This window comes from Aplidium turbinatum, chromosome 15 (genome assembly GCF_918807975.1).
Source record: "Aplidium turbinatum chromosome 15, kaAplTurb1.1, whole genome shotgun sequence".
NCBI classification, from domain to species: Eukaryota; Metazoa; Chordata; class Ascidiacea; order Aplousobranchia; family Polyclinidae; genus Aplidium; species Aplidium turbinatum.
Window position 1 is genome coordinate 13,468,910 of NC_137486.1, and position 26,073 is coordinate 13,494,982.

The window sequence follows — 26,073 nt, forward strand, 5'->3', positions numbered from 1 at the left end:
CTTTGTCAATCTCGGCGAGTGAGCTTGCGCCAGTGCTTCAAAGCCTGTACAGCATGGGTTCTTTGACGTCACTTGTAAAACTTTATGCTCCCATGTTCTCGTTAAAGTCATAAATCAAAATTCAAACTGTATAAAGTTTAATTGTTTTGGATTTTAAAACAAGCAAAATTTAGTTTCTATTTTCAAACATATATAAATCAAACGATTAGGTTAAGTGGATCACTATTTAAATCAAGGGTCTTAAATAAGCGGTCCGCGATGCATTTTTACACTTTAAAATAATTAAACAGTGCATATTTTTACTATAAATTAAGAAAGATAAAATTTACTCTAAAATTGCTTAAAAAATCTGAAAATGCTCATCAAATATCACACGACTTTTTAGCACCACTGTCGCGCCATTTCAATGTGTGCGAGAAAGTTTTCCTTGTCCGAGGAAAAAGATCAAATCAATCATGTATAGTGATTTGAGGCTTATTGTATACATTGTATACAATAAGCCTGATGCCACAACGGGCATTTCGTTTCGCAGCGTCACTGCGTCAGATGTATTTTTCATTGAAAGTAGGCATGGTCTTACAAGGTGTCCGACGTTTTCTTCGTAAACAGTTTTTCGTAAAACAATTCTTCGCAAGCAATTCTTCGTAAACAATTCTTTGTAAGATTAATTCTTTGTAAAACAATTCTTCCCAAAGCATTTCTTCGCGCATGCAATTGAGATTTGATGTATATGAAGACATGCTTTACGAAAAATTGTTTTACGGGTTTTATTTCACCAACAATTGTTTACGAACAATTGTTTTACGAACAACTGTTTACGAAGAATTGTTTTACGAAGAACTGTTTACGAACAATTTACCTATGTCACTATACTAGCTTCCTTGATCATCATCAGCCAGTCATGCTGCCAAATGGCCTCCACATAGGTACGTTTCCACTACGTTTCCTCACCATTTAGTCTTTAACTGTTCTCATCCAAGTAATGACAATCTTTTCTTCAATGTCATCCCGTCATCTTCTTTTCGGTTTCCCTCTAGTTTTTTTGCATATCTTGGTGTCTATTCTGTGGTTATTTTGGCCCATTAGGTATCTGTCATTCGTGTTACATGCCCCGCCCATTTCCACTTCAGATTTGTTGCTGTTCCAATGACATCTTTGATACGTGTGTTTTATTTCTAATAACTTCATTTCTAATCTTCTCTTTTCTAGTTGTGTTTAATATTATTCTTACCATGCTCTATTGCGCAGCTACCAGTTTTCTTGTTTGCTGAGTGACTACGTTTCTGCTCCATATGTTAGTGTTGGCAATATTACTCTTATACAATACTCCATGATTTTTTGTTTTAAGCTATAATTGGAATGTTCTTACTGTTTAAAAAGTGCTATTATTAATAAAATCTTTTCGAGCCTGATGTTATCCTTTGGGTAATCTCAGTTTCGATGTCGTTTGCTGGTTCTATCTTTTTCCTAGATATTGGTATTGATCATCATGAAAAAACCATCCTCTTCTATCTTTTCTCCATTTATCAAAATATCCGTCCTTGGTTGATTCCTTGCTGTCTCGTAACACTTTATTTTGGTCTTTTTCTTGTTCGTTCATCTTCATTCTATCTCGTTTTCCTTCCTGGTTCAGTTTCCCAAGCAATTGTTGCCGAGTGCATTCTCACTATGCAAAAAGGATGATGTCATCTGCAAATCTAAGATCACTCATCAGTAAAGCCTACTTTCTGCACTGAAAATCGTAGATTATTATTTTTGACTTTATCAAATGGAATTGTAACATGAATAATTATTAGCTTTGTGCCATTGTTTCCATCTAAGATGATTTTCGCTTATGCGCCAATTTGGAAGTTATAGTAGGCTACTGCAGATAGTGGCACACCCTTCGGCCTCGTCAGGTCAGTACAGATGCATGTTGTTTTACAGAGTAAAAAACGGGTTCTAGATTTTGACCGACCCTGAGCTGCCTGTGATTAAAGTAGGCTTAAATTTTGTAAGCTTTTCGAAACCCAACCTGAAAAATCTCAGCTTCACTGATAATTTTAGTTTGACGTTTGCGTCTGTTGATATGATGATATCACTGTGTGTTGCGCAGTGCCGTGTGAGCACCATCTCGCCTCCTCCCCTCAACAGGAATTTACTGGTGGGCCACAATATTTTAGTTACTGTGCCTGGAATGTTTTGCGATGGTAGTCTATTTATTAAATCATGGGATCGTTTAAAAGACGTAAAGGTGTTGAATTTGGATATAGGGGAGACAGAAACTTTACTTCTATTATTTTAGGGAAAAATTAGCTCTCATAGTCTCTAGAAAAGAATCCTTATAATGCAGACAATAATGCAGTAATTTGCAACGGAATCTGGCATTAGCTGTTTTTGCTTTTTTTTAGTGCTCATGTTTCAATTTGTTTTAGCTTATTCATAACAGTTGTGTTGTGCTTACACACGGTTGTGAGTAGGAATCCGAAACATCCAACTTCCGACTTTGATTAATTGATCTTTTAGGGGTCGATACCGTCTTTGATTCCACAACAATGCAAAAGGTTATTGGGTTTCGATTAAAAAAAAATTGTACTTCTACTGTGAACACATCAAAGTCTTTCTGACTTAACAGTCATGCTTCAACCTCCACTGCAAGTCTACGACAAACGTTGGATAATATACATATGATTATTAAGTTTTCATTTCCATCTTTTCAATGACTAATGCATGGTACAAACTTTTGTGTTTTTTGTTTGGACGAAACGTTGACCTATGAAAGGAGATACTTTTTAACAAAATTAACATTGAACAAAGTAGGCTGTCAGGAAGCTTCATTTCGATTCGACGACTGTAGATTGGTTTGCAATGAAAATGAATGAGAATCTGAGCGGAATCTACTACGTATGATGACGTCATGCTGCGTGACCGAGATGAGACAGGAGATTGTGAAAGAAGGTTTCGAGGTGATGTATTATGAGCAATATGATGATGAAATCACGCACAATAGTTGAATGAATGATAAAATCCTTGGTCTAACAATGTCGTTTTTCTGGTCACTTTGTTCTTTAAAACGTGAGTCAAAAATATGATAATACGAAGCCAAGGTACAACTGGCAAAGCTGCAGATATGAAAAATAGTTCTCAATGAAAAGAGGTCGATGAAGATTGAGAACATTTGTATGAAGCTTTGTTATCAGCGCAAAAATTTCATGACACGCTCTTAATTTTCAACGTAAATTGAAAAGCTGGTTCAACGAGAAATCATCTCCCTCAACTGAAGTTGGATATTTCCTTTTTACCCTCAAAACAACGTTTCACTCTTTCAGGTAATGTTTCTTGTGAACCATCTTTTTTATCTATGGTTTGCAGTAAGACAAATGAATAATTATGAAAGGACAATAGAAATCAATTCATTCTCACCGAGCCAGTTCAATCGTATCGCTTTCGATCTAACTGTAATATTAGGCTACATATTAACCTCCAGTAAAGCTTTATCGGATAGGTACTTCCATTCAAATACAGTAGCTAATTTTTCAACGAGCTTTTGCTAAATATTGTTGACAGTGAAAATCAATTGATTTGGTTTACTAAATGCATGTAAAACGAGTGGTTTATATCGAGCATAGATGAAGGCTTGACACTTAAAGAAAATTGCCATTTCTTTTCTTGACCATGAAAAGACAATCATTGGTGGTTTGCATGAACCAACAGCTGCAATCTAGATAGCAAAAGTTGCATTTTCAATATTGTTTCAACGTCTAACGACTTTGAAAGGATGCAGTAAAAACAGTTTTTACTAGTTGGGACCAAAAACATATTCAATGCAGGTGGTAATGTTGACGAGATACAGCGCAACATGCAATAATGGTGAAAACATGAAATGGCGATAAGATGATGACAACATTGAAGAATTACGCAACGTGACATATGAAAACATAACGTTGAATGACGGCAAGGAAACGTTGTCTCTTCTCGTCGTTTCAGCGCCGAAGAAGGCTAAGGTCGTGAACACATTAGCTTTTCTAGCTTAGAATATGAGTAGCAAAGCAAAATTATCATAGTGGCAAAAGCGAAGATATTGGTTCAAGCCAAGAACTCGTACTGGAGATTGTCCAGTCTGGCAAGGGAAATAATTTCACATAAACTGAAGAAAAGATATGGAAGACGTAACAATTGCTTTCTCAAAACTGCTGACGTTTGTAAGTCAACAGCCATAAAAATATACAAACTTTGAGAGAAAAATGAGTTTCCTCTAAAAAAAAAGTATGCTTGCTCGTCAGGCCATGTGCCTGTTACTTTTGAACTAAATCAACGTAATTGAGTAAGCAATGTGATGCACTGCAGTGATAAACAAGGTGGACGCAACTCTTGTGCTTCAAACGCAGTTGAGAAGCTTTTTTCTAGCATAGATCTATATACTTATGTACATAAAGTGATACTATGTTCTGGTCCGTATACATTAGATGCACAGCTCAGCGAAATGAGTGAATTAGTTAGACTGGTTAGCCAAAAAAAAAAACAGCTATCATCAACATCCACCTAATTCAACAGTGAGCCCGTGAAACAATTGCGCTTTGTTTTATTAAAAATAAGAATACAAAAAAAGGAAAACATTAGTATACTGTAGAAAAAAATCAAAGACATACACAAACAATTTGCAAACAAAAATAACTTTTAAAACACTCGAGAAATTTTTCAAAACCAGTTGCATTTTTTGGAAGATGATCAAAAAAGTTTCATTTTTCATGTGTTGGCATTTTTTTCGCACAAAATAACCATCATCGTAATAAACTAGTCCGTTAAACCTACATGATAAAATCAAAGTACAAAAATTTACCTGGAATGAAAAATTACGACACAGTTGTCGATGAGAAACAAATACCAGAAAAGCTTTTGTACCGTTGAAGAGCAAAATCAACAACCCTTCACGTACAAAGGGCCTTTGCTTCACAGTGTCTGTCATATGACTGAGAAAGTATGCTTGCTGTATAAATAACTGAAGTTGAAATCGTCTACCAACGTGATAAAAACAATTAACTTCATATTTTATGAATAAAATTCATTATTTCACGAAAAGCAAGCATCAGAATTTTTTTTTTATGGCAGCACTGCTGTCTGAGACGAAATGCAGATTACAATGAGTCAAAACTTAATTAATTCATTATTTCAACAACGCTTCTCAGAATCTTACGGACAGCAACACTGAAATGAGTAGCCACAAAGATCAAATTGATAATATGATCCACGGGCACTTTTGCTTTATACTAAAGAATCTCAAAATTATTCAAATGTATATTTTTGGAAACTATAGATTTGGACAGGGTCGATACCCAGACAACAAAATCCATCATGTTTGCATTGATTCAACGTCTGCAGACAGATTAAATGACGGGTTTTGCTGTCTGGGAATATCGTCATTTGTATGGTTCTCTGTTTGAGGGCACAATGCATTTTGAACAGACCTTTTAAGGTGGAGCAAGACCAAAGACAGAATGGAATGCGATAAGAACTTTCAAACGGATATCCGCATAGCAGTAGGCTAAATGGTTTCGAAAGCTGCCGCAATCCAATGACAGAATGGGTATGCCAACGCAGACAGCAAAAGTCGTCATTTTTACATTGATTCAACGTCTGCAGACAATGTAAAAATGATGGATTTTGCTGTCTGGGAATGCACAGCAAAAACATGTAACTCATTTGAAGCCTTCTACCAACCGGCAGCTACAGTTTATCCAAGCCACAAAAGTAGCCCACTTTACATCATTTTAACGTCGCCAGACGAGGAACTTTTGGAAACAGAAGGAACAAAACATTGACGTGGTGATGTTTGATTAGAGATGAAAGAAAATGTTAACATCAATTTTTGAGATTTTGATTGCTTACAAACGCAAATCAATTGACGTACGCTAAGATAACATGTAAATGGAATAAAGATCGTAAAAGAAAAGTGAATTTTTCACAAAGAATCATCAAATAGACTGAATAAAAAAAAAGATATTTTTGACAAAATCGTGCACGACGCATCACAATGTTGAATAATATTTCAGCGAATGTTGATATGCAGCCTAATGTATTACGAAAGCTTGAAGTGTGAAGTTTAATGACCAATGAGCATCCGGCTAGACTGATCTTAATACTGAAGTGGTCGTAACTGTGGTTGGTTGTTATCGCAATTTTATTGGACTTTTTTTTACAATGCAACCGGTCTACGTGTAAATGCGCTTGGCGAAAAAGTTATTTAGAAACACGCACAATCTGTGTTGTAAATTAAACTATAAATTCGCAAGAAGTTGCTCTTCATTTCGCCACAAGCCTTATTCGCACAACACGGGAAAATTGAAAAGATAACAACTACCGTACACAAAGTTTTATCAAGCTTTGCGTAGTTATGGCGTAGTTACGGCGATGGGACGAGAATAATACGTTTGCTAAGCGTAATAATCTTGCCCAATCGTCGTTTGAAAAAAATTCACCCATCTTTGGTAGATAAGTTTATTTCAAATCTGACGCTGCTATCATTCAGCAAGAACTTGCTCAAACATCTAACCGACCCTAGATGGCGCAAGCGATACGTACAAGTGGAACGATAAGCGAAAGTGAACTTATTTCGAGCTAAAAAAAACTGTTCTTTTACATTGATACAACGTCAGCAGATGTTGAATGAAATGCACATCAGCAAATGCAGACGTTGCATAGTTGTAAAAAGAACTGATTCCGCTGGCTGAGATTAAAACATATGACCTAAAAAAGCAAATAGAGACAAGACATTTCACAAAAATTCTTGCTGATAATATGCAGATAATATGTTATCTGAATATGCAGGAAGGTCAGTAAAGTTACACAACTTGACAAACAGAAAACAAATTCTATCAACTGAACAAACGTTTTATTCTTTCAACTGAATCTAATGACTTGAAGTTTCTTTCTTTTAGTTTTTGAAATCTATGAGATCAAAACAACGCTATGTAATGATACAGCGAACTTTTTCTGTGTGGCACACTTTTCAGAAAAATTGGAAATCAATAGTGACAAGAAAAAAAATCGTGAAATGTAGCGTGATTTCATGGTCTTCATCAATAATGCAAAAGATGAAAAAAGTTAGACCAAAACACATAACAAACATCTGGCAACATATTCAAAGCAAACAGATGAACGATTCCAAAAAGTTGTCTTTTTCACATAGTTTCAACGTTTAGCGAAGTTGGAACAATGTAAAAACAGCAAGTTTTGTTGACTTGGATGAAGTTATGGAGAAATATTATATGAAGCTGTGATAGTGCTTTGTTTCGTGTCAGGTCTTTAAAAAGAGCCTCCAGGGACCCCAGAAAAAGTTTGAGGATCTTTAGAAGTGGTATGTCTTATTTGCACGCTCTTTTGCATGCATGTGGCGTAGAACTCTTAAGGGATCTTTCAGTTAATACTTTTGTGAAGAAAATCTCTTGGTTTAGATAAGTTAAGAACGACATGCTGTATAACGTCATCATTATGTCATAACGTTATGCTTGTTTTCATTGACGTAAAGTCAGTTGTTTCAGGACGATAACAAAGTTCATTGCACTAACATTAGGAGTCAGGCTCGTAGCTAGGTCATCACATCAAGGGGACAACCAAATCGAAGAGAAAGTAGAAAATCTTAAAATAAGGCAAATAATAAGTATTTCTAAAATATAAAGGAAAAAGCGAAATGAAATTTGAAGGTCGGGTTTCCTCTGTTGGGTCATAGCTAGCTACGGGTCCGAAAACTTGGATAATATTTGTCAACTGCTTAAATAGGTCGAAGAGCAATATAAGTGAAGTAGCCTACATTGACATTGTAATGGCACTCCGTCTGTGAGTGATTTCAGCATGCAAAAATAACGAAAGATTAATCGCGAATGAAATGGAGGAAGACAGGTGCTGGATGTAGAACTCATCCACTATTTTGCCACTTGATCACTTCGTGGGCTACTGTATAAACATCTTCTTTAAAAATATAACAGGTAAAAGAATACATACATTTTTGCGTAACTGCAATCAATTGTTCGCATTGCGCTACATACACGAAAACAGTAACTGTGAAACAAACATAAGCAATTGTATTGTTTGTGCTCAACAATCTTCTACATAAGTTTGACTTGCTGAGCCCTGGCATTTTGGGCAGCAGCTATACGCTGTGTGATCAAAAATTGAGCGGTCTGAGGACATGGAGACTTACCAGTGATAGTCACCTTTCTGTTTCTCGTTCCGATAACGTAATCTCCTTTTTTAGAAATTTTAATCCTTGCACCAGAAAGATCTTGAAACTCTACAAGGGTCCGACCGGCTTTTCCGAGAATTGCACCAATTAAGTTCTCGGGGATAGACAGGTCAATTATATCTCTTTGTCCGTCGCTCGTTTTCTCAATACTGAGAAGACTCACGGATGAATCGGGATGAGCGGAGTTAGGAAGACCGGGCGATGGAACTGATGCGATTGAAAAATTTGAAGGAGGAACTGAAGGAGAGGTTTCAGCTAAACCTGCTACTCCATTAGATACAGAAGGAGCGCTTATGAATTGATATCCTGAGGGAAAATAACCTGTTGAGGATAAATTAGCAAGGCCGTTGAATAAAGGAAGAGCTTGAACAGCTTGCACAGCTGCAGGAGAAGAGCCAGCTGGCACAGGGCATCCATTCTCCAAGTGAGCAGCTGACAGTATCGGAGTGGTTGCAGGAATAGAGGACATAGTACTAGAGAGAGACCCAGTGGGTAGCATTCCAACTGAAGAAGCAATCTCAGAATGGAAATTTGAATGCACCCCAGGAACAATTCCCAAAGGGTTGTAATTAATGCCGTACGTCGCATAATTCGTCAAGCCATTTAGTCCAGTACTAAGAGTAGAAACGTTACCGGCTGGCGCCGATAAAGACGATAATGCAGTTGGGTGATGGGAAAAATAGTGGGAGGTTGGAACTGCGGATTGAAGAACAGCTTGCTGACCAGGAACTACGTAATGTCCTAACATCGCTTGGACAGCAGGGTGGGTGGCATCGACAGTTGCTTGTGAACCAATAGCGAAAGGGGATCCTGTAGGGTTTGCGTTTGCAATGGGGCCATGAATCCCTAAATAACTGATGTTTGGACAACTTGCGCTCTGTGGGTCATCTTTGATTTTGTCGATAATTATATTGGAAGCAGCAACTAACTGATGTTTTTCTCCTTTGATGGTAACCACTCTTTCCTGAACGTTTATGCCTTCTGGCTTCTGGGAAAGCTGAACCTGCAAAACCATAGTAAATATGCACATAAAGAAAAACATCTAAAATGCAATCAGTTCACAAGCACAATAGACAAAGACTAAAAACTACAAACAAAAAACATGTTACTCTAGATTCAGTTTTTCCAATTTTTCTGGTAGCGTTCCAAATGTTGTGACAGCGATGCATATTATTATATATTTTAAAACTAGGAGAGTTAATCCCAAACTTCAACAAGCCTGCACCTGCGTGATTAAACTTTCTTCAAGCAATGAAACTTTAGCTTCTATCCGACAGCATGACCACACAGCAACATAAGCCCTTTTTACATTAATTCAACGTCTGTGGATCTGATTTTCTGCAGACGTTAAATAAATGTAAAAATGACTAAACTTGTCTTGTGGGTTACAGAGTTTGAACAAGAAAACATGCAGTTTGACAATGAGCGTGAAGTCAAACCATGCAAACCCCTCTTTCACCTTTGTCCCGCTTGCTTCCATTATAGTCCTTATGGTAGCTCCAGTCTTCCCAATTACCAATCCGGCGGTGGAGTTAGGCACAATGATTTTCACCTGTGACATTCACCAACATAAGGAATGCAATAAAAGGTCTTTATCAATTCAACATGAATTAGTCATAAGGGAAACAGCACAAACCGAGCGGTGAAGTTTGTGTAGATAAGGAACATAGTGTTGCTGTGCGCCGCTTGATTGACATGTGCGTATTTTGGTACCAAAACCGTGTTAGCGCTTTCTGAGGAAATTTGTTTGAACCCTATTGCGTTGGTCTATACTTTACCAGTGGCAATGCACAACTGAATGTCGTTGCGAGGTTTCGCAATTAGGCATTTTGCCATCTCTAAGCTGCCTTGTTTTAAGTCTTCACCCATCAAATCCAGGCATTACAAATATGAACAGATATTGTGTAAACAAGCTGTAATGTTTATGTTCACATGTTTTCATGTAAATTCGACTGCATTTTCTGCTTCTGTCGTTTTTTGATCTCGAATTTAAAAATTTAAGTTTCTTGACCTACGCTACTGAACCAGACGCTACCACCAAATCAGTCCTTTTTTGCATTGATTCAACGTCCATAAAAATGACTGATTTGTTGGTTGAATAACTCCATATGCCACTTTACCTAGACTTGGATGACCTAGGGTTGGCATTTGGCAAGTTGAAGTAAAGCATTCGTGGTTTATACTACGCATTACACGCAAAGCCTTATACGAGTTGCATGTCGTTTAGGAAAATCAGAATTTAACTGACAGTAAAATTAACTTCTTGACGAAGTATGTCTCATAAGTTAATCATATGGTAAATACCCTTGGGTCATAAGTCATGGCATAATAAGCACACCCCATATTGGCCGTTTTCAAGCTGTTACTGTTTTGTAACGACAGATCGCATCTTAACGATTTATATATATTAACTTAGTATATACGCTTAACTTTTCATTCACTGGTTAAGCTATTTTGTTGTTGACAGACAAAAAGAAAGTAAGTTTCGACTACAAAAGCAATTATAGTTTTATGGCCTTTTCCACGGATTTATGTGCTATATGAGGGATTACGTTAAAGCAGTAGTTCTGAATATTTTATAAATTGGGGCACATCAAAAAGTTATAAAATATAAAACTACTTAATCTAAGTTGATCAATTTCCGAAAAAAGTACGGTAAAAAAAATATTATGCAGTTTGCAATGAACGTGTGGTGGACTATGTTGCTGTGAATAAAACATCTGTGTGCAATTTTGTGGTCAAAATAAACTGAGCCGTCCATCCAAATTAGCATTTTTACAAGCATACACGCATGCCTGATGCCCTTGTCGCTCAGGCCTGCGTGATAATTTTATTGATGGCCTACATTAGAAAATGTGAAAGTCGTGGCGAGCTGAAATAGAAATTCTGATTCATTTTTGTCTAGAAACGTTTGCCAAAGAACTGTTAAACACACGCGATGTACATCAAGCCTGAAACATGGCTTCTGTTGTCTACTTCAAACAGGTTAAATATACTTTTTTTATTTACTTCTTTCCCTGAAGCTTGAATTAAATTGTTTCTTGTTTGTACATATAATTCGTTTCGACAAAAAATATTTTGAACAGACGGACTTGAAACTTAAAAAGCGAGAGATCATTGGCTGGTAGTTGAGAATTCCTACCGGCAAAGTGCAATGTTGTTTATATTTACCGTGTAGCCTACAGCAACATGTCATATACTAAATGCTTGGCAAGATTTCTTCAACAACGAAAGTGTTTTGCATCACAAGCCAAATTGAAAAACACTGCTTGAATGAAAATGATGACGATTGATATAGAAACTTTACACGTCAATCGGTGGCATCAATGTATTTAAGAGTCTTTTTAAGAAAATTTAAAGCAAATAATACAATTTTAATGGAGAAGTCAACTTTTCTAAGCCATAAGCAAACGACATCAAGCAACAACAACGCGTTTAGTACAATGTAAAAAAATATAAATATGAAGATAAAAATATACACAATATGATAAAGATAGATATGAACAGATTCATGATAATAATGGACTCAGTTGAGCCTCTATACGACTCCACTGACGCTGTCGCTGAAGAGCAACGCATAACTATCTGGGATGGACAGTGGACACAGCCAAGTGCCCAAGTCCATGACACAGCGCTGTATAAAAACACACATTGTTTTACTATTGTAAATATCAAGACAAATGCCGCGTTGTTACTTGGTTTCGCTTGCTTGTAGTTTAAAACAAATATTGTAATACGTGAATGGTTTTGAAAGTCTCCCAGAGCTGGTTTTTAGGTTTCATGAAGTATTCGATCCTTTTTTATCAGAATCAAAACCATTTGAAATCAATAAAAAGCGTTCGAAGAACAATGCTCGGCGGGATAAGATCTGTTGTAGCTCAGTAGAGTTTATATAACCTAGGATCTGATGTGACTACATCTAATCAACGTTCGTTTCCTAGATGGTGTTTACTCCAGGCATCCAGTTCAGTCAAGCGTGAAATGACTAAGTCACGTAGATTTCAAATTAGACTTTCAACAAGAAGGATAGATATGTCAAACGGCATGACTACAAAAACTGCTAACTACAAGTTTCTATTTTTGTGAGAAAATGATACAAAGGTTTACACTCGATTTCACGGTGCTCGCGACCGTCTACCGTGTGTGCTTGGTGTAGGAACGCAATATTACAACAATACTTCAAGTGATGTTCGAAACATTTGAGTACTTTTTGAAGAAATGTATTAATTTTCATGAACTGTGAACACAATGTAATCTATGAATGAATTTTAAACTACCAATTTCAACCTTCGAAAAACATGATGCAAATTCACTTTAAGTAGCATGAGTTTTTGGCACTTTTCAAAATTTTCAAATTCTTGGATATTTCGTTTCGAACACAGAACGAAACGAAACAAAGTTCTTCACTCAGAAATTATTTCGAAACGAAACAAATTAAGACAAAGAATTTCGTTTCGAAACAAATTGTTTCGAAATTTTGAAAAATTTTTGTTTCGAACAGCCATAAAAGGCACGCATGCGCGCAATGATATCTGTGTCTAACTGATTTAAGGACAATGAGTAATGCAAAAGCAGGAACAATAAATAACAAGCAGTGTTAGAATTTTTTTGCCCCATGAAGCTCTTAAAATTGATCAATTGTCTCTGATACACATTGAATTCCTCCTTTGGTGAATCATATGGAAGATAAGCGAGAAATTTAAACCAGTCAGCTAGAAAAACTGTCATCCACTCCACGACAAGCGTCTGGCATTATAGAGATGACGCTTTTTGAGATAGAAATTGTAAAATGTGTTGTGCCAGCGAACATGATTTTGATAAATTGAAAAAACAGTAAAAATAATAATCGTGATGAAGATTCCAAGTTAGGTTGGTATAACATACCAAGCACTGTCTTGTGACAATGATTGCACAATATAGTACTTAAACACAGTTGGAAAAGTTATTGCAATCTAATTTTGTCTCGAATTTCTTGTGGTCTTCAGTGCTTCGAATTAATGTTTATTGTTGGAAGTTTTTTACGTAATTTAACGTCGAAAGTAACCACACATCATTAGTCAATCTTTAAAACGTTGTGTTCTTTTTCTCTTGCCTTCCATCGCACTTTTTTTTCTGTTGGTCGTCACTGCTTCGAATTTTTATGTTTATTGTTGGAAGTTTTTACGTAATTTAACGTGGAAAGTAACCGCTCACACATCATCGGCCAATTTTTAAAATATTGCGTGTTTTATTTTTTCTTGCCTTCAATCGCACTGCAGTTATGCAGTATATAACCTGGTGAAATTTTATTTTGTATGTTATTCGCTCTGAGGATGCGCATTGTCATGGTGCGCGAAACGTCAGTGAAGCAATAAACCATCTTGTTTATTGTTAATTTTATTTTCAATTTCATCAGATGAACATTGCAACTAGTGCTAGAAACGATAGTACTTGTCGCCCCACCGCTGGTGGAGTTCTTCAGCGACTATATTGTTTTCATTTTTGCATCATACGTGCGATGTTAAACATCATTTTTCCGATGTACGCTACCTTCATTGCAACAAGAAGAAACACAATCCGCATCATTTTTAAAACTTTTAGTTCAATACGACTGATCTGGAGTGAAGCCAAGGCCTCCTATAACAAGAGGCCAAGACTACAGCCAGTCAGTCACTGATCTGGTGGGTTGTATGGCTCAGCTGTAGCAAACCTAATTGGCAATCAAGAGAGGTAGAAATAAAAACAGCAAACTGAAATGCAAGTTTGCAATGAACCATGTCACTTGTCAAATCAATTTAAAAGCTCAACAACTTTGAGGTCAAACCCTGGATTTGTTGAAAACGTTTAAACAATTACCTGTTTCGGCCGGTCGCCAATAACAGCAGAGAGATCTTTAGGAACTGGAAACTCGTAAACCTTTTCGATGATAGCTCCGTGTACTTTCATTAATCCTTCGGCCGTGCCTTGTATGAGCACAACTCTGTCTTGTGTACCTGCCGAAACAATAAAAAGTATTTCAGATATTTCATCGCAGTTAAGCAAAATATATCCTTTTTACGTTGATTCGACATCTGTATACGTTATAATTGTATAAATTAGAAAAAATTGGACTAATATTGAGAAATTGCCTCACAACGGATTTATTAAATATTGCAAACACCTTCATTGCGTTCCATACATTGATCATTTCCAAAAAAAAGTGATTAGTTAACCTTATACATTTACACTGTAACTTGGATATTGTATCATCAACAGAGCTAGAAAAATTGCAAACCTTCAATGTAAAAAAAGCGGTGACTCTTTCGAAAAGCAAATTTCACTCAGGCCCGGATTTAGGGGGGGGCAGAAGGGGCAGTTGCCCCGGGCCCCCCGACTTTTGAAGGGCCCCCCTATGTGGAAAAAAATGTGATTTTGTGTTATTTTTTTCCTTTTGGCCTTTAAAGTTTCTGCAAAATGCTGTGCAGTACTGGACTGATGCTACTGTAGACGTAGAGATGGTTTTTCGCGCCGTAGGCTTGAAAAATTGTTTTGCACGGGGGCCCCCCGATCTAAAAGTGCCCCGGGCCCCCCATCAGCTAAATCCGGCTCTGATTACACTCAAAGCAGAAAAATATGACTCAGCATTAAAATCGATTATAGTTTGAGACATCACAAGACACAAGAAGCTTTTACTGAGCAATGGGCGCCCAAGGCTGAATACTCTTCACAAAGTCGACACAGAAGTCCACAAACTATAAATGATAAGATCTCAAACAGGTTGCCGGACAAGAGTTTACAACAGCCAGCTGAACTCAAAATTGTTTTTCAATAAATCGATAAGTGGAACGTGAATATAACAAGATTGCAGAACCATACTACACTGCGTGATATTACATCAGTGGGTCCCAGAGAACACATCAGTAAGTTACTTTTTGCATTGATCCAATAAAAATACAAATTAGTCGTGAAAAAAATCAAATCATTCCAATCAACGTCTTCAAACGTTGGGTCAATGTGCAAAAAGTATTGATATGCTGGACAGGGTCAACGTTTTTGTGGTTACAAGCTCTTTTCAAATGATTGCAAAGCCTGCGGATCCTTACACATCTAAGTATGACACTGAGTGAAAGATTTGCACAATTATTCTAATTTTTGTTTTGTTTTGCAAGTGATAATATAATTAATACTAATTGCTGATTATATTAAGGTAAAGGTCCCATATTCAGATACTAAGCTTTGGGGAATGAGAAGATAAGGTTCTCATTTTAGGCCTTCGGCGCTAACTAGAGTAGGGTGGCCAGTTCCTTTCTCTCGGCCGCCTCTCCTTCAGCAAGTATGCTTACCCAATTTATTACACCCTGGGTAGAGGTGAGCGACGTTTATCAATCACCAGCTTAAGCCGAGTGTCAATCAGGTTCGTAGCATTGGAAAGCAAGCACTTTATTCGCTGCGCCATCCTACCGCCTAATTTAACATTAATTATGCGATAAGCAACGCAACTGGAATCGGTGTGGCTAAAACTTTTACGCGTGTCACCTCCAACCTTCAAAATGTAAGCATCTGTTTCTGCACAAGATTTCATGTTACGAAACGGCAACACATCTGGTTAAATTGTGATCGGGCTTCACTGCGAGCCATTTGAAACCCACAATTATTCAAGTTTTCGACAAAAAGCCTTCGTGCTATTAATTCAAAGGATAGCTAATGCTCTGAAGAGTCATTCTCATCGACCGACAAAGGCACTTGAGGCAAACTTTCACCCATTCTCTTGCTGTTTACGAGCGCTATAATGAAATTCTAATATCGAACGAGCTTTTCAATGGTCGTTAATTGTCGAGTAGAAAGTTTGCCCATTTTAAATGAGGTTGATAAAACGTCCCAGAACAAAACGCCAGCATAACAATGATGGTCGTAGGCTACTGTTTTATTGCGGCTGTCGCAAACCACATTTAGTGAATGATGGAAGTTCAGAGACCAGAACAGTGTCGTTGAATTTGCTAGAAATTATCTGCAATCCCAACTGCGATTTATTTTTTTTTGTTTTTGGTATGCTTGAGGTTTTTGAAACATGATTGCATGAATTTATATTTTAGCCTACATAAGTTCATTTCCAGTTGCCATAATATTGTACGGATACTCGGATAGTGTTCATTCATGAAAATTTTGCTTTATCGGTGCTGGGTTGGTTATTATTACTTTTACGATGATTATTGATTACACAAAAACTATAACAACTAATTGATTGAATAATATTGTTCAATGTATGCACAAAGTAAAATCTGCAAAAATTGATCATTGGTAGACAAGCCTCACTGCGAATGGTTCTTTTGTCAGCTAAAGTGTAGGTTGCACTGCTAATCAAGGCGACGAACTAACGTGAGTTGTTAAATCTAATCCTACGTTTGTTCGAAAAAGAGAAGTAAAAAGTCAAGAGATATCAACTCGAAATGCAACTTATATCCTTCCTTTGTGGGAGTCGCTTATGAGAAGTGAAAAGTAAGAGATAAAAACACATTTTTTTTCAAAAATTGAAACTGTGAAACGACATAAAGCAACATAGTTAAATAGTTTATCGTTATATGCAAACACTTTCTCACAAAAACGGGTCGTAACAATTTTATGGTCTTTGTGCGTTGGAAATTAAGATACCAAAATTCCAAGAGGTTAACACATGATGAGTTGCCCAAACACACACACACACACACAAACGCACACACACTTACTGACAAATGAAAGTTGAAGCACTTTGAAGCCTTTTTTGAAAATCTTGATATGGTTAAGTTAAATCATCTGTATTACTATCAAGAGCAAACGGTAGCGTAAACAGGGGTGTCCAAAAAGCACTTTTGGACCCTGGCCAGGGATGATTTTAGGGGCCCGTAACCTTTCCAAGGGGCCCTAAAATTTGAAGAAATCATCTAGTATTTGTTGGATGTCGTGGATTTTCTTACAAGGGTCTTAATTTGAGGCCCTCATTTGTACCGGGCCCAAGATCTCATTTGTACCGGGCCCAAAATATCTTCACAACCGCTCTGGGAGCAAGCTTCTCTGGGCCAATTGGAATCATGTCCAAAAATAAATTTGAGTTTTATGCAAAGATTCTCGAGAATTTGCGTGTAAAACGTGGTATCTTTTAGCATCGATTACGCGGGGGCAGGGGCAGCGCCCCCCAAGTCTGAGACAGAAGAGGGCGAGATATATTTGTTCCATCGATTTTCTGTTGATTTTATTTAAAAAGCATCAACAGCTTGTCAGGAAACTCTGTTCACGATCACGTGAATGTACAAGAAGCACAGCGCGAAATGAAAGATCGGTCTTTAAAAAAAGACATATAGAAAAAAGTTTTCTTGTTGACTGCAAAAGGGCTGTTTGAAATTAAATTGGTTTGATATTTCAAAACATTTGTTAATGCAAAACTTTTTCTTGTCAGTATCACTATATACTATAGTCTATCAGTTTATTTTGCTTCAAATAATTTTTTGTGGAGATTTCGTTTGGTATCATCTTTTAGCTGAATTTTGTTTAGTTTCATTTCGACCAAAAAAATTGCTTTGAACATCTAAACTGCAAACGTTATCAGAAAACGGAGTTTATCAAACACCGGTGAAAAAATGTCTTTGAAATCAGAAAAAACTGCAACAATGGTGCATCTATCTATCTTTGTGTTTATTTCAAAATGAGAAAACAAAAGCGTGTCTTTGAAGCAATTGTACTTTTGTGGACAACATGGCTAAAGCAAATATTTTAAGCAAATAGAGGCAGCGATAGGTCAGACGTGTCAGCTGGTGTGAGATGCTACCGCGGTTAAATGTCGGTGTAACATCATTGAATGTGAAATCATTGCATGTTTGACATCAAGTTATTACACAAAATGTTCACGTGAGAATAAACGCTTATTAAAAACATTAATTTGTCACATTTGCGAGCGCGGCGTTGCTCTTTGAAAGTGTCAACGGCATATTGCACTACGCTCTCACATCAACACTTTTTGAGGAAGCAAAAAAAATGATGCGAACTCGGTAGCCCGAGAAAAAAACAAAACAGGACTTGACATTCACTGGGTCGGAAGCATTTGACAAGAGGAGCTCAGCAGGTAGTCGACCGAGTATTCTCAACTCCAGTGTTAGATTAAAACAGTTGTGTTTTTGTAAAAGTATACTTTCAACGCGTGACGACGTTGAATAAAAGCCAAAAAAAGACAAATTTTGCTGGGTGAAACAAGCCAATCGATAGGCGATAGTTAGTGCTTTGTGCCATCGGGAACTCTCCAAAGATTTTTGTTTTTTACGTTCTTGCAATGTCAGCAAGCGTTCATTGCAAAAATGTCAAGTTTGCTATGTGGGCAAAGACGTCAGTTGAGTTTCCGCATCTCGGCAAGGCGAAATACTCGTTATGGGCAGTTTCCGACACGAAATGGCATGGATAGCATAATTAATAAAACACCATTGGAAACCGGTTGCCTCCCTTACTAACGTACACTTCAATATTCTGCAGATGCATTCAAATTATTGACCAAAAATAGACAGCAGGATCTGGATAGTCTTCTTCCACTGTTTTATCACAATGTGAACTGTTCGACATGTCAATGTTTGACTATAATCTCTACTTACCAGGATAAAAATCTTTAGCTTTCGAGAGCTTAATAATTGCTCCGGAATCCCTTTGAAGTTGCCCAATTATTTGACCTCCTTTTCCTATAACAGCTCCAGCAGCATACCCGGGTATCAACACTTTCAAGAGGAGCTGTCCAGGTGGTGGGGCAAGAAAGTTTTCCCCATTTTCATAAGGGTTATCTGAAACACAAATACAAACCTGAAATGACTTTGCACCCACCTAAACGAGTTCAAAGCATGTGCATTTCCTGGTAATGTATCATAATGTTAGGCATTGTTTTGCTTCACAAAGAAAGTATCCAGCAATATCTGAATTCGCTAAACAGGAAACACATGACACACTGTAAATATGATCTCCCAAATTTTTATAGCTCATAGTAAATGCAGCAATAACCAGAGTTCTGTTAAGCAAAAAGCACAGCATACATTGCACATTCAACACCGCATTTGGTTCGCCACTCGAACCATGTCACATGACGAGTTTTTTCACTTTTCACAAAGCTGTCATCTTCACGTCATCGTCACAACTCACATCTATGGCTTCATCATTATACTTTCTCAGACTATCACTACCACCATCACCATGACTATCACTATCACTATCATCATGTAGCCGAGTGGAGAGTGGAGTGGTATTTTGATATAGCCCAAAGATTGGCATAGCAAACTTTTCAAAAAATTTTTGAAAGAATTGTGTCTTCACCTTAAAAAGAAATTCTCTGTCCGCAACATGAACATAGTCACTAACCAAAAATTATTCTGAAAATGGAGTCAACGTCGGTTTAATCTGCAAAATGTAGGCTATTCGAACACCAGTGATTGGCCCTTTCAGTGCATTGCATAAACTCAAGAAAGAAACATGTTTTCAAGACAATCATTCTCAGGCATCAGTCATTTACGGCAGTGCAGTAAAAAGCAATGAGGTTGTGAAAAAATGATTCGTTGTTTTATGACCTGGAATAAGATCATGAATCATGACGTGACTATTTAGTCAACACATGGAGTTTTGCATTGGTTCAAAGTCTTTCAACGTCTCATCAACGTCAAAATGGACTGATTAGCTAGTTGTGTTCTGCAGAAGACTCCTAGCTATAAAATTTAAATAAATCATTGGGAGTAAAAATTCCTAAGAATAAAATATTTTGGTCCAATTGCCAAAAACAACTCCTTTCTGGCACCACGAAGATGATGTTTCAGCAGCATGGCAGCGTTGCTTTCAGCTACAAAGTGTTCAAAAGTTGATCTATTCTTACCGTAACCGTTCTCTTGCACATAACTGGCATTGCCGGACCAAGCGTTGTAGTCATTGCATGTGTATTCCATAGAGCAGTTCTGTTTTCCCAATCCTAGCTGTGTCGCGAATTTATTATGATAAGATAAATTTGGCACTGTGCTAGAGAGTTACACACTTAAAAAATGAAAAAATAAAAATCTTCATCAGGCTTCTTGAAATAACTTACAAGAGCAATTATTTAAGGCAACCGGTCTTCCATGTGAGAAGGATACAAGTGCAAAAATATAATTTACGTTTACGTAAAAAAGATGATAGAGAAATTTAGTTTTACAGCTAACCATGTTCAAAGAAAATGTATGACAAAGTCCAACTTAAAATTATCGTGTAGCAGATCGCGATTTCGGGTACTTACAGCTAACAGCTTAATAATAATTATAAATTGATAAAATAGTTAATTGTTTCTATCCTTGAAGTTGCGGTAGAGCTGAGCTAATGCTGCATAGTCGACGTCGTATTACATTAGATGGTATTCGAGGTCAAATGTCTATCCAATATAAAGCTATCTCCTTTTAAAATATACCTTTCTGCCTCATGAGTTCTCTATGTTAAGTATTCCCATTATTTTATTTCTGTTGCTTTTTTTTCAAATGTTATTAGCTGCATTTTCCATTTATTATTCAAGTGCCCTATATATGCATAGGCTTCATCACTTGAATATTGTACAGTCACACTGTATTGTTGTCAGCGACAGTGCTAATTCTTACGCTAACATCATTCCCAAAAGTTTGGTATGTTCATGGAGATGCTGACATATTTCACTTGAAAATATTCCTGCACGCCATCCTTTCCTTAATATCATCATCAAAACGTTAACACAAAGATTGACGAATAGGCTTTCACTCAAACATGGTGCATTCTGATATTGGTCTTCCGGGTAGCAAAATGCTAGCAGAATTGTCCTTTTTACATTTTTACGTCTGCACACAGTAAATCAACGTAAAAAAACGAATTCTCTAACTGGAAAGCGCTGCACCAGCAACTTTAACCCGTGACTGGCATGTAATTACCGCTGTTAAATGTCTAAACACTGCATTATAATATGTCACGAATGCCTGCTTCGAACAGCCTATCACTCTACTTTGAGCAAAATTGCAGACGAAAATGCATGGATGCTGAAGCCACAACAAATACATTTAATTCCTTTGACAAGCAGAAGCGTTTGAATTTAGAAAACATAGAGCTACAACTTCCTGGTGAAACCGCTTGTTCTATTGCTTAAGAATCAGATTATTTCCTTTTGCAGATAGATATATATCTACGTTGAACTCATTGTGACTTACACATGGCACTACGCTGAAAAAAAAAATCCACTTCCCTTCAACAGAAACTGCCTGATTTGAAGAGACCGGACTGTTAAAAAGCTGACATTGCTTGGCGATTGCGATTCAAAGGGTTGGTTGTAGGTTATGTTGTTTGTGCAATGATGGCTTATTCGTTCGAATTTACGAGCGAAACCCGAAACATTGTATAGAAAATTTTACGACTCTGCCCCGCGCCGTCCGTGCCTGTTCAGCAAACTAAGCAAAGAAGTCGTTATTTTGTTGGTTGGTACCAAATCTACTGTCATTTTCAGTTTAATATCAAACAGGGCTCAATGCAAGGACTGAGCGACAAAGGGTTCTGTTCAGAGTGTAAGAGGATTTTGGTTCGATTCTCATCAAGAACACGCGATCGAACGCCTTGAGATGATTTATTTGCTCTTACAAACCGACTATGTACGCAATTAAACCTAACATTTCAAATGCAAAACAAATGTGTTTTTTTTCTCCGAAATGTTCAACAACAATTATTCAGCATAATATGGTGACATAGAGATAGAAATGCAAGTATGTTACGGTGGTAGACTGGTAGTATGTGGCTATAAACTGCCTTCAACGAAGCTCTGGGAAAAACAAAAAAAAATATTTTGCTTAAAACAATATTTTGCTATGAAAGCAACGTTTTCCTTGAGTGATCATATCCATGAGTACTGAGTAGCTGTAAATAGGAACAGCTATACAAGGGTTGTTTTATTCCAAGTTCGGGGAAGTACATAAGTCAGAGATATAGCTTTAAACATAGCCTACAGCAATTCTGCTCTATGATGTTTCCCAGCCAGCAAAATTGGTCGTTTTTACATTGAATCAACGTCTGCAGACGTTAAATCAATGTAAAAAGTAACTGATTGCTGGCTGGGTTTGTGGCTGCATCGATATAACTTACAACAATATGACAGCAATCAGGAATTGCAGCCACAAAACATTATAGAGCAGAATTGCGGTATGTTTAATTAAAGCTATATCTCTAACCTCTGTACTTCTCCAAACTTGGAATCAAAAAGTGAAACAAAGAATTTTCATATTTTTCTGGCTTCTGGACACAAATTTGAAATCGGTGGAAAGTCGCTTACTTTGGGCGGGCAGCAACATATGAAAAAATGGAGTTCGAACACAGATTTGAAAAAAAATCCAAATCAAGAACTCGGACTCCAAAAAAAATCCCTTCTGTAGCTATTGCTATCAACAGCCACTCACAGATATGATCACTCAAAGAAAACGTTGCTTTTATAACAAAATATTGCTTTAGGCAAGCACCATGGCATTCAATCAAACAATCAACAACGAATCGTAGAATTGCGACGTCCACGGGCTACATTACATTGATTTAGTTGTTTATCTCACAGGTATGATGATATGTTTACGGTGTTCACTACTTCACTCACAACACTGCATTTACGTGTGCTGGAATGAAATTTGATTTACGCAATGAAGAATCAACAGAAATTAGGCTACTTTATAATGCAGGACTGTCAATTCAAACATTATTTCACACTGGACAAAAAACATTTTACAGCTCATAAGTTTGAAAATGCTGATCTGTAGGTTGTTAGACATCCATGCAGTTAGAAATTGAATAGGTCAGCACTGTTTTGCTGAACTGCTTCCAACCACGTGGCTATTAATTTAGACTTTGTCTCATGCCTTGTGACAGGAATAATCGACAATGCTGTTGCCAACCTAAAATGATTGAATGGGTAAAAGCTTGAAAAGTTGCAGCCTTGCAAAACATTTTCTTCTTAACAAACACTGAATTTAAACTTGCTACAAAATATAAATATAATCCGCCTGGTCTTATCTGGACTACTTTACAAAAGAACCAAAACACACGGCATCTGTTGTAGGGTATAACTCTCACTGAACTTAAACTAATCTAAAGCTCACGAAAAGCAGCAGTAGATGTAGTGTATTAACCATTTGCTCAATAAACTGATAGGCAAAAAGCATCACTGTATATCTTTTTCTTTTAGACGTTATATTGCTAAAGCACCGTGGCAGTAATTAAACTTTTCAAGCATACTTAGTTTTGCACGAAGGCCCTTGACAATTCTATGAATACTTTCTCTTTTTCATTGATCTACAAAACTTAACGTTTAAATATGATCACATTGGTATAAAATGCAAAAAAAAAATTATTGACAGCAACTACCCTTACCAGACGTAGAAGAAAAGCTGAAAGAAACGCTGACAAGAAAAAAACTTTAAAAATTCAAAAAGTAGCTGCAGTGCATACAGCGTCAGACTGAATTTAACATGCTTAGAAAGTGTTTGTAATAACGATTCTTTGCGGAAAAAGGAAACATGCAAAAGACATTTGTTTCAAAACATGCAACTGCCTTCTGTCGTCACGACCTAGCTATGCACTACAGATTGGTAAAACTTTTGTAGCAACATTTCACTATCTGGTCCTGAACTAAACTATTGTTTGTTTTAAAGAAAAGTTATAGGTTGTGGCTTTTTTGACCTTTTTACAAGCGCAAGCCAGAAACACAACAGTTTCCGTTAACTAGAAATGTCACACACAGCCAACGCAGACACATTCACGTTGACAAAATGCTAAGCGATGAAACATTTTCCAATAAATTTGCTTTGTGCATTGAGCAGTTGTTTATGCTACAGGTGCTGGTGTGGTGTGATAGGTTACAATCCACGGCTACCTGGATGTAGCCACATTGTACAATCCAACAAAAAATTAGATCAACGTGAAATAACAGCACAAGGTGCATAACTGCATAATGTGACTTTATCCATAACGAACGCCAAAGCTTATGAAGCATATATGCTTTATAAGTCACATTTGCACTCTATTGAAAAAACGTCATAGACACATAAAGCCGTAAAGCAATCACACAAACAAAATTATGAAACTAAATGCTAGATCGGAGTGTCTGAATCGAGCATGAAAAACTACAGCACAGCAGACATGGCACTTTCGGCACAGGGCACTTCGGTTCGCAAAGAAAGCAGCTTGAAGAAAAGTGGGACGCGCACACGATGTAATATTTTGCTGTCGTACTAAAAAAGCTCATGTTTGGTAGAGGAAAAGGCAAAGACCCCAGCTTTGTGCTCCATCCGGGGGCGGATTAAGAAAGTACTCTTAGGGGGGATAATTTGAACAAAACACAATGATCTGTAGGTCTACATTAAGCAGACCTTGCAAAAACACTGTGGAAAAAGTTACTTTTTTGTGTTTTAGGCTACGGGTTATCGCCCCAGTCGCTTCACCAGGATCCGCCAGTGGCTCAATCAAGCATGTTTTGAGTGATTTGTCAGGACAACGGTGCGTGAACCCGGTGAGAGGCAAACCGACATCCTCGGAGGGTCGTGGAAGCGCTCACATCACAAAGCTATTAGCTGACAGAAACATCAGGTTGCAACAGCCAGATAATGCCGCAAACGACTTCACCAGAAAGTCTCCGATTTTCGGCTTTATTGCAGTTCTATCAGCTGTATTGCATTTTAGTCGCTCACAAATACCCTCCGCTTATTTTACAGGTCATTGTCATATATTCATAATTTACGCAGCAACTCTAGAAAAAGCACAACAGACGGGCAAATGTCCTGTTTCAAATTAGTTGAAAGACTCCTATTGAGCTAAATTTTAACTGATAAAATTAAAAAAAAGTTTTGACAATGAAGCCACCGATTTCCTTGAAAACGCAAGTTAGATACCAACCAGAAACTGCAACTGTTGCATTTAATGTGTGTGCTATTATTGCAAATAAGTAAGAAACTGTGTCCAAACACTTTTGGATTTATTTACCTCACAGAAAAAAGTCGTAAATTCTTTTCACGTTTTAAATTCCTGAACTGAGAGTTTCATTTCATCTTTCACTTTCACTACATATCACAAAACGCGTTCAAACAGTGATGCTAAAGTTTTTGATATAGGCTAGGCCTACTGCAATAATCACAAATTTATAAATTGTATAAAACATAAAATTGTTAAACAAATAGCGCAAATAGCCTACCGTCCATGTCAGTTCTATCTCTTTTGATATCCAGCAGTTCAGCAGGTTCTCCCAGCGGTCGTTTTCTTGTTTCAACAAGATAAGATACGTTCAGTATTGGAACTACCGCCATTACTGTCATCAACACATTCTGCTGCTGCGTTTTCTTAACTTGTTGAAATTCATTTGTCTTTATTGGCGTCTGGAGAACAGATGGCGATTTTTTTTCTTTTGTTTCGCGCTTTCTTTTCTTGAGGTCTCGTTCCGAGAGAAGTTTGTACTGCACTACGCCACATTCATTCTCAACACAACAAATATTTTGTCACTTTTATGGGAAGTGGTCGTAATTGCGTTGTTGCACGATCACTTACTTGCCAACAGTTAAAACAACAGCTTTATGCAAACATTATCAATTCTGAAAACCGACCAAAATTTAACTGCGGAGACTATAATACATATGTGTATTTATGATCATCAAAACTTTAAAATGTTTAAGAGCCGACTGGTTAAAGCATATTTCTTCTTCCTTTCCGTTTTTTCTGATTACTGGAAAACTGCAGGTCACCAGTTCGGCTACCATTGCAAGTAACAAAACTGGAACAATAGGTCCTCAAACTCTCTTTGCAATTTACAAACAACAAGGTAGGCAAAATAGAGAATGAGACAGTTCACCAGGTATCTAATTACAGTATATAAGATATTGTCTTTTATTCTTCTAGTGACA

General features: G+C 37.1%; 1 protein-coding gene across 1 annotated transcript; it reads right to left on the bottom strand.

Annotated features, from left to right (window-relative positions):
* Positions 1-2,933: 2,933 nt before the first annotated feature.
* LOC145784278 (RNA-binding protein Nova-1-like) lies at positions 2,934-25,491 on the bottom strand. The gene is made up of 5 exons (XM_082596068.1): positions 25,371-25,491; positions 18,787-18,969; positions 14,054-14,190; positions 9,678-9,770; positions 2,934-9,221 (listed from the first exon to the last, which is right to left on the bottom strand). The coding sequence occupies exons 1-5, from the start codon at positions 25,489-25,491 to the stop codon at positions 8,082-8,084; spliced, it is 1,674 nt and encodes a 557-aa protein (XP_082452194.1). The 3' UTR covers positions 2,934-8,081.
* Between the last annotated feature and the right edge of the window lie 582 nt (positions 25,492-26,073).